The 9,158-nt window shown below is 41.5% G+C and overlaps 1 protein-coding gene across 1 annotated transcript in view; it reads right to left on the reverse strand.

The window, feature by feature from the left end:
* Positions 1–5,692: 5,692 nt before the first annotated feature.
* psmd14 (proteasome 26S subunit, non-ATPase 14) overlaps positions 5,693–9,158 on the reverse strand; it is a 6,417-nt gene continuing 2,951 nt past the window's right edge. Inside the window, exons 5-11 of the mRNA XM_014003004.1 lie at positions 8,213–8,283; positions 7,961–8,111; positions 7,781–7,888; positions 6,939–7,013; positions 6,727–6,852; positions 5,956–6,018; positions 5,693–5,870 (exon numbers count right to left, since the gene is read on the reverse strand). Coding sequence (XP_013858458.1) covers positions 5,772–5,870; positions 5,956–6,018; positions 6,727–6,852; positions 6,939–7,013; positions 7,781–7,888; positions 7,961–8,111; positions 8,213–8,283 — 693 coding nt within the window. The 3' untranslated portion in view covers positions 5,693–5,771. The remainder of the gene's footprint in view (positions 5,871–5,955; positions 6,019–6,726; positions 6,853–6,938; positions 7,014–7,780; positions 7,889–7,960; positions 8,112–8,212; positions 8,284–9,158) is intronic.

Below are 9,158 nucleotides of genomic sequence, written 5' to 3' on the forward strand. Positions count from 1 at the left end.
ACTGAAGTTCTAGTGATGAATGAAATAATAGCCCAAGTTCCATTAATCACTTTATTTATGGGTTTTAAAGGCACCAAAGTGCAAAGATATTTACAAATATTTGGTTCAGCACAGTGTCGACTGTAGTTCTTAAGGGGCAGGGTCTAAAAATCTAAATATTCTACTCTTAGATGTTTAAAAACAGAAATACAGTTTAAAACATGTGACTATGGGCAATAAAATCTTGTTTTTTAGTTTTTGTAGCCCGTCACGATTCTTGACCAAATGGATTAAATTTACAAGCTCCGACCTGCGGAGTGTTTCGTGACCTTAGTTCAGTTATTTGTTGTGTTCGTCTTGTATAAAATAACACTGTTGTGTTTTGGAGATCTACTCCTGATGACCCCGCCTACACTAAGGCGTGGCCTTAATGGCACCGCCCACAAAAACATGGGGTACTCTGAAAATCGCGGGTCTGCCCGTATTAAAACGGAACTCAAGTTTTATCAAAAACCGTAGAGATTGTCTCAACGTGCAGGAAATCAGAGGTCTTCAACCCTGGTCCTCGTGACCCACAGTCCGTAAAGTTTAGATGTTTCTCGGCTTCAGCCCAGTTAGACTCAGAATGAAACCTTTCAATCACTCCAACCCTTTGGTTCTGTATTTAAAACCCTGATTTTATCAAATAAAAACCTGAAGAACAGGAGGAATCTGCTGCCGACACAAAAGTTTATTTCCACCTGCTGAAGCTGAGAAAAGATTTGCAGCCCAGTCTGAACGAATCGGCTCGAGTACTTTTTGTTTTCATGACAGCTTAAAGTTCCGGTAAAAGGTGGAGTTTAGCTTTTTACTGGAATCAGCAGCGAAACCTCTGATAAGTTAAAAAAAAGCATGCACTGAGATAACAACTTTAAAATAGTTTTACCCACATTAAGGAAAAACTAATTTAATCTGAGAGTTTAATCCCTCCATCTGCAGAACAAACTCAGATTTTCTCCCAGTTGTTTTTAACAGTTTTGGTGTTTTTTTTGATAAATGCTCAGGAAACATCGACTCGTAGTGTTTTCATCCCTGCAGACCAGACCCATGAAAACAGYTTCTCTCTTTTGTGGTTCTGTTCAGAACCATCCTCTTTGCTGTGCAAACGCAGCGGTCTGAAACGACCGACACACACCCACTCACTTCATCTCCACAGGCGCTTCGCTGTGGTGGAAACTAACATCATCATTCCAGGATGGCTACGTAACTTCAAACTGAAAAAGAAAAAAAGGAAATCTGGCCTCTGGAAGCAACACAGATCTGCAGCCCGCAAAGACAAGCTGAGAAAAACAGCTTCACTCTTTTAAATCTTTGCCTGAAGATAAAAACATCAAGGAATGATTCATCTCTAGATGTTCTGACTCCAGATGGTCTTCTTCATCGTTATATCGTCCCTTCCATCATCTTCAGCCGATCTCTCAAGAGGCACCTTTAAACAAACTCTGATTTGTTTATCTGCTCCTAAAGATAAGCCTTTCTGCTGGATTCTTCTGCTTCTTTGCTCTCGAAGCGTCTCCTGCAGATTGGAAACACATGGCTTCGTTATGTAACGCACTAAACCGGGGGCGAGCCTGTAGTTCACACATCAGCAGGTCAGCAGAGTCCCCGGGGGGATTTCAGAGAAAAATCTGTTTTTTTCTAGAAATCGAATATATGAGACAAAACTTTATTTTTTAACCTGAAAATGTTTCTTTAAGACTTGAAGCAAAATAGAAATGATTTAAATAAACGTTTAAAAGGCCTGAAAAAAGTCCAGTCTCAGTTTTATCCACTCTGTTCCACATAAATGATGCTGTCATCTTTACAGAGTGGATTAAAGAGGTGAGATTTAAGGCTTTAGTAGTTTACAGACCTGGTTTTTATGTGGTCTCCAGCTGGTTTCTAAGTGGTCTCCAGATGGTTTCTAATTGGTCTCCAGATGGTTTCTAATTGGTCTCCAGCTGGTTTCTAATTGGTCTCCAGATGGTTTCTAATTGGTCTCCAGCTGGTTTCTAATTGGTCTCCAGATGGTTTCTAATTGGTCTCCGGCTGGTTTCTAATTGGTCTCCAGCTGGATGCCAACTAGTCTCTAACAGGATGCTAACTGGTCTCTGACTGGTCAGTAACTAGTCTCCAACTGGTCTTCAACTAGTCTCTAATTGGTCTCCAACTGGTCAGTAACTAGTCTCCAACTAGTCTCCAACTGGTCAGTAACTAGCCTGCAACTGGTCTGTAACTAGCCTCTGAGTGGTCTCCAACTGGTCAATAACTGGTCTCGAACTAGTCTCCAACTGGTCAGTAACTAGTCTCTAGCTGGTCAGTAACTAGTCTCCAACTGGTTTCCAACTGTTCTCTAGTCTCCAATTGGTCAATAACTGGTCTTCAACTGGTCAGTAACTGATCTTCAACTGATCAGTAACTAGTCTTTAACTAGTCTCCAACTGATCTCTAACTGGTCAGTAACTAGTCTCCAACTGGTCTTTAACTAGACTCTAAGTGGTCTCCAACATGTCAGTAACTGGTCTCCAACTGGTCAATAACTAGTCTCCAACTGGTCTTCAACTAGTCTCCAACTGGTCTTCAACTAGTCTCCAACTGGTCTTCAACTAGTCTAATTGGTTTCCAACTGGTCAGTAACTGATCTTCAACTGGTCAGTAACTGGTCTCTAACTGGTCAGTAACTAGTCTCCATCTGGTCTTTAACTAGACTCTAAGTGGTCTCCAACATGTCAGTAACTGGTCTCCAACTGGTCAATAACTAGTCTCCAAATGGTCTTCACCTAGTCTCTAATTGGTTTCTAACTGGTCAGTAACTGATATTCAACTGGTCAGTAACTGATCTTCAACTGGTCAGTAACTGATCTTCAACTGGTCAATAACTAGTCTCCATCTGGTCTTTAACTAGTCTCTAAGTGGTCTCCAACTTGCCAGTAACTGGTCTCCAACTGGTCAGTAATTAGTCTTCAACTGGTCAGTAACTGGTCTCTAGAGGGTCAGTAACTGGCCAGTAACTAGTCTCCAACTGGTCTCTAACTGGTCAGTAAGTAGTCTCTAAATGGTCTCCAACTGGTCAGCAACTAATCTCTAATTGGTCTCTAACTGGTCAGCAGCTGGTCTCTAACTAGTCTCCAACTAGTCAGTAACTGGTCTCCAACTGGTCAGTAACTGGTCTCCAACTGGTCAGTAACTGGTCTCCAACTGGTCAGTAACTAGTCTCCAACTGGTCAGTAACTCTGTCTCCAGCTAGTCTATAACTGGCCAGTAAATGGTCTCAAACTGGTCAGTAACTAGTCTCCAACTGGTCAGTAAATGGTCTCCAACTAGTCTATAACTGGYCAGTAAATGGTCTCAAACTGGTAAGTAACTAGTCTATAACTGGTCAGTAACTAGTCTATAACTGGCCAGTAACTGGTCTCCAACTAGTCTATAACTGGCCAGTAACTGGTCTCCAACTAGTCTATAACTGGCCAGTAACTGGTCTCCAACTAGTCTATAACTGGTCAGTAAATGGTCTCTAACTGGTCAGTAACTAGTCTCCAACTAGTCTATAACTGGTCAGTAACCGGTCTCTAACGAGTCTCCAGCCATTCATGCAGTAATAAGTGGTTCTTAAGGATCATGAACCTTAACTTGATGAGGGATTATTAAGGATTATTAACACTTTCCTCTTGATTCTGTCACTGGTARTTTCTCTCTGCCGACAAAGACCAGCCCTAATCTGTCCTCCTCCAAGGAGACGAAGTTTGTTCTGATGTTCATTAAGGAGCCACAGTGTCCCTGTCCGCCACTGTCCCTRTCCTCAGTGAAGACAGTTTTACATCATCATGGACTGAGAGGACCAGAAAGAAGCTCCAAACCCTTCTAACTGGACTGGTTCCATAGATCACTAAAAAGCCAAAGATGAACATGAGACTCATACAAATTCTAACAGATCTGTGATTGGAGTTAAAAACAAGTTTTCTTGTCCATTTATTCTGACTGTTTTCAGTAGCAGGTACCGTTTATCAYGACTTATTGTTTACATTTTGCCTGAAGGCACAATAATCCCTGAGCTGAAAGATTTGAAAGTTCAGAAGATCTGTTTACAAAAAATGTGCTGAGTACGCAAAGATCTTCACAGGTTCAGGGCAACCGAGAGCACAAGACCAGAATCTGACTCAGATGAGGCGAAGCAGCTGTCTGACAGATTATAATACAATCAAACGTCTCAACACGTATTCGCCGGGACATGTTTAATGAGTTGTGAGGGAAAAGACCACAGTTGGGATGAGAAAATGTCCCACAAAGACAAAAAAACAACAGATCTGGGTGGACGGATGAGTTTTCAACAGCCTGAAGAAACTCGCCTCCAGATGTGCAGAGGAAAACATCTGCCTCACGGATCAGATAATGTCCTCGATTAATGGACAGGACCCGTCTTTTAGGGTCAGTAGATTCTAAATAATTACTGGGGAGTAAAGAACATGTCTTCATAACAAACTGTCTTCAAAACAAACGGTCTTCATAACAAACTGTCTTCATAACAAACTGTCTTCATAACAAACTGTATCATGTGGACATCTGGGACAGGACCTAAACATTCAGAGTAAGACCACAGAAAACTTCTTGTGGACTGTCTTATGATTGGACAGAGGGAATGTCCTGCAGACTGTCCTACGAAATAAACTATTTCAAAGGTAACAGATCTTTGTAACACTTGGTTTATTTACAGAATGACTTTAATTGCTGGATGTTCGGCTCCTCAGCTGTTGACCTGCAGTAACTGTGGGCCCTGGAGGAGTTTAGTAGAACAGCCCTGGGTTAGAGCAGTGATAAAATAACTAACAACACAGACTGTAGAGAAGAATCTGATGTTTCTTTACATTATTTAAAGTCAGTAATGAGTAACAGTAACAGTAGTTGTTTCAATAGTTTTTTGTTAGCGTTCCCCTTTGATGTCACTTCCTGTTTCACTTTAGCTGAGCCAAGTTCAAAAGAAAATATGCAAGTTATGTGACATAACAGGTCAAATCATGTGTATTATGCCAAGTTTCTTAAACATATTTTCTGACTTATTGTATTTCTCGTTTTTGCATGTCACAGGCACTTTAAAGTTGGCAAAAGCTAGTGGAAGCTAACTGGTCTGATAATAGTTTTTAAAGTTAGTGGAAAAGCTAATCTGCTAATTGAAACATTAGATCCACTGTTTGCTGTCAGCAGAATCAATATTTAAACAGTTTTGAGGAAATAAAAATGGAGGATAAAATCGTCTGGTTATGGGGGCCACAGATTTTATTAAATATTTTTGAGGTGGTCGTTGCCCYCTCTGGTTCCCCCCTTGGTTTTGCCCCTGGACACTTTTTTAAATCTGTAGATGTCRTGGTCCTAGTGGCCCATCTGACCTGGAGACCCTGAGAAGGCACCAACAGGAAGTGCTGCGSGGCTAAAGGAGGAAACCTGGACCAGGGTCAGCAGGTCCAGAGGGTTTGAAGTACTGGTGACAGCGTGGTTTTAGGGGTGTTTTACTTCTCTTTTTTTTGGAGCCACGTTCAGGATGAATTTATCTTTTATTAAACAAATGAAGCCACAGAGCCTTGAAATCAAACTGCAAAGAYAAATGAGTGACTTTAGCTCCACCTGGTGGTTGACAAGGGCACGACAGAATAAAACACCTCAGTTTGACCATCTGAAACAGCCTTAMACCAGAGCAGACGAGTTGATTTGATACATACATTTATTTTATATAAAAGAAACGAGGGCGGCCATATTAACAATTATACAGACGAGGAACAGGATCACTGGAAAACTACGGTATCCAACATGGCCGCTAGGCACTGAACGATGTTGGAGGTCATCAAGACGTCCACGTGTTCCTCCAGGTGTCTCTTAGGATCCTGAAAGCAGACGAGCAAACGTCACAGAAGAGAAATAAATCCAGATTATAACGATAACAAAAAGCTTTGATCCACAGCGTCGTACCTGTTTTCCTACGTTCTTGATGGCGAGCTGCTCCGGAGTCATCTTGTCCTCCTCTTCCACGGCCTGAGGTGGAAGCAGGAGAAGATCAGCCTCTTCCTGCCTCACCTCTGAAGCAACGTTTTACTCTTTTTCTCACAAATTAAAGCTGTTATTTTAGTCCTAAAATCTTCATTYTAGGACTAAAGTCTCAGCTAAAGAGTGAAGTTAGCCGCTGCTGCAGCCAAAACCTGAAGCAAGGATGCTAACGACGCTAASGAGGTCAAGTTTACTTAGAATAAGTCAAAATAAATAACATTGTTGTGTTAATAAATGTCTTTTATTCCATTTTAAGTTGTGCCTACAGGAMCAAAACATACTATTAATACTTGTATTGTAGGTTTAAAGGTTTAATAAAACTAGATTTTAATTTTTAGGAACATTCTTATTTAGAATATTTAAGATTAAGGATTGAATTTTAATTTACCTAAMGAGGTGATTTTTGTCCATTATTKAGCCTCATTGCTAACATGCTAACTGTTGTAGCTCGTCTCAAACTTTTGTTTCTAAACTCTGTCAGCTAAAAAACACCAGTAGCTGTGTGTTTATTTTTATAAAGTAGCATTAGGAACCTAACGAAGTGATTTTTGTCCATTATTGAGCCTCATTGCTAACATGCTAACTCTCGTAGCTTGTCTCAAATGTTTGTTTTTAAAGGTTAGCTTAAAAAAGCCGTGTTCTGAATGAGTCGTCTGGATAAAATCTTTTAATTCAAGGAGAATAAAAACCTGGTACCTTGTTGTAGTTCTTGGCGAGCTCCAGCATCTCTTTGACGATGGTCTCGTTGAGTTTGCAGTGTTCGCTGTAGTCCTGCAGGGTCAGACCCTCCATCCAGCTCTTCTTGTGCAGGTTCAGCAGCATCTGAAGGGTTAAAAAGAAACGTTGTTGTTTTTCTGCTCGGCACTAAAACAACAAAACCATCCAAACGTCTCGCTGAGGCGGCGAACCTTCTGCTCCAGCTCGTTCTTCCTGTAGTTGATGGTGATGGAGTAGTAGTGCCGGTTCAGTCCATGAATCAGAGCCTGGAAGAATCAGGAGAGGGGCAGCAGCCGAAACATCAGCTAAAGTTTACCTCAGCTGAAACATCAGCTAAAGTTTACCTCAGCTTGACCCAAACATCAGATCTAAACCATGAACTGTCATCTGTTACGTGCTTTATAAGCTCCTGAACGGTTCCTCTCTCTTTAGGATAAAGAAATTATATATTTATTAAAAATTATATTTTGCCTTCTTTTAATTTTCCCAACTTGTAAAATGTAAATAAAACAAATAAAAATAATAAAAACCACAGAACTTAAAGAGTTAAAGCTGAACTTCTCAAAAAAAATGGACACAAAAGCCAGAGAACACTGATTCTATGAAACAACTGCTTGCCGTACRTTCGCCTGCTGCAGGAATCTGCTGATTCGACACAAACGGGTTTTTGAAGTTAGTTGTTTGTTTTGTTTGGAGCTGCTCAGTGATTCACTCAGGTGAAAGATTCGAATCCCTGCACTGAGTCAGGACTCAGGAGTCCGAGGTCTGCGGACTTACATGAGTCTGGTTTCTGATCCGAGTGGCTCCAGTGAACCGGATCAGCGTCAGATTAACACGAACCTCCAGATTCTTATAAACTGAATTAAATTCTGCTTCTTTTCTGTCGTTCCAGTCGAACTGAACCTGAGCTCAGACTGGGACCGGTCTGTCTCTGACCCGGTCCCAAACCTCTCCACAYAGACTGTTACATATAAACTCATTCTGCAGGAGGAAACCGGTCCAGGTCCTCACTGACTGGACGACAGGACCGTACCTGGATGGAGGGTTTGTTCAGGTGRCCCAGGTTGGACGTGGTCTGCCTCGGTTCGTGGCCCAACACCATCATGTTGGCGTTAATCAGCCTGAAGGCATCGATGACGACCTGAGCACAAAAAATAAAAACAAGCTCAATAAAGTTTAAATGTTTCAACAACCCTCGGGTTCAGGTCCTCACCTTTCCTTTAACGCTCTGAATCGGGTCGACCACCACGGCCACGGCTCGCTCCGACAGCGCCTCGAAGCTCTGCTGCGTGTTGATGTCCACCCCCGACAGCCAGCAGCCGAACCCGGGGTGGCTGTGGTACCAGCCCACCACCATCTCTGGTCTGGAGACCAAAGCAGGCAGAAAACATAAAAATAAATCAGCATGAATAAACCCTGCTGCTGCCCTGGGGTCAAACACACCCACAAAAACCTCAGACCTTACCTTCCAGTCTGCTTCAGCATGTCCAACATCTTAGCCTGGAAGACCGGGTCCACGGCCTCCACACTGACTCCCTGTTGACATCAGTCAGGTTTTTATCACCGTTCAGTCAGTTTACAGGAAATCTAACCAACAACTTCTGCTACAAACACTTCAAACAACAGACAACMACTAAATAAATGTTTCTTAAAGGGCCGTCTGTGGAGGATCCTTTATTWATCTGACGGAATACGGCTGCAGGAGAAGAGGTGGGCTAATATAAATATACTTCTGCCGACTAGAGGTGGGCGGATCGATACTAAATATCGATATATATTATATGTATTGATATTGAACAATACTCGTGTAAAAAGATCGATACTCAAGCTTTGTTCTTTCCCGCACACACTGACTGCTGCACACGAGGCTTTTTCAAAGTCTACTCTCTGTCTGTAGTGCTGCACTGTGTCACACACAACAGGGAGCATGTCTAGTGGTGAGGGAAGAATTTTTATTTTATTTTTGTATAAAAGATTTATTTTCCTAATGTTAAAGGAAACTGTTTTGTTAYTGCTTTRTTGTTGGCAAGCAAAAATATTGTTATAATGAAGTATTTTATTGTCGTACAATGTTTGGCAAAATTCTATCCTGGATCTTTTGGATCTTTTCAAATTATGAAGCTTAAAAAGTATCGGTATCGATATCGTCGATACTGGCCCCGCATTTACTTGGTATCGGATCGATACCAAAATTCCCAGTATCGCCCACCTCTGCCGACTCCTTTAGAGTGAATGAAAACTGTATATTAGTAATGTTTGTTAGCTTCTGTTATTAAAACAAATAATACAAATACAACATCTCCTCACTGTGAGTTTCATTAAGACGTTTCTTCCCAAATCAAACTCTGGAAGTGGTCATTCAACTAGATCTGTTACAAAAGGACAACTGATATTACCAACTTTTAAAAACT

Source organism: Austrofundulus limnaeus, unplaced genomic scaffold (genome assembly GCF_001266775.1).
Source record: "Austrofundulus limnaeus strain Quisiro unplaced genomic scaffold, Austrofundulus_limnaeus-1.0 Scaffold16, whole genome shotgun sequence".
NCBI classification, from domain to species: Eukaryota; Metazoa; Chordata; class Actinopteri; order Cyprinodontiformes; family Rivulidae; genus Austrofundulus; species Austrofundulus limnaeus.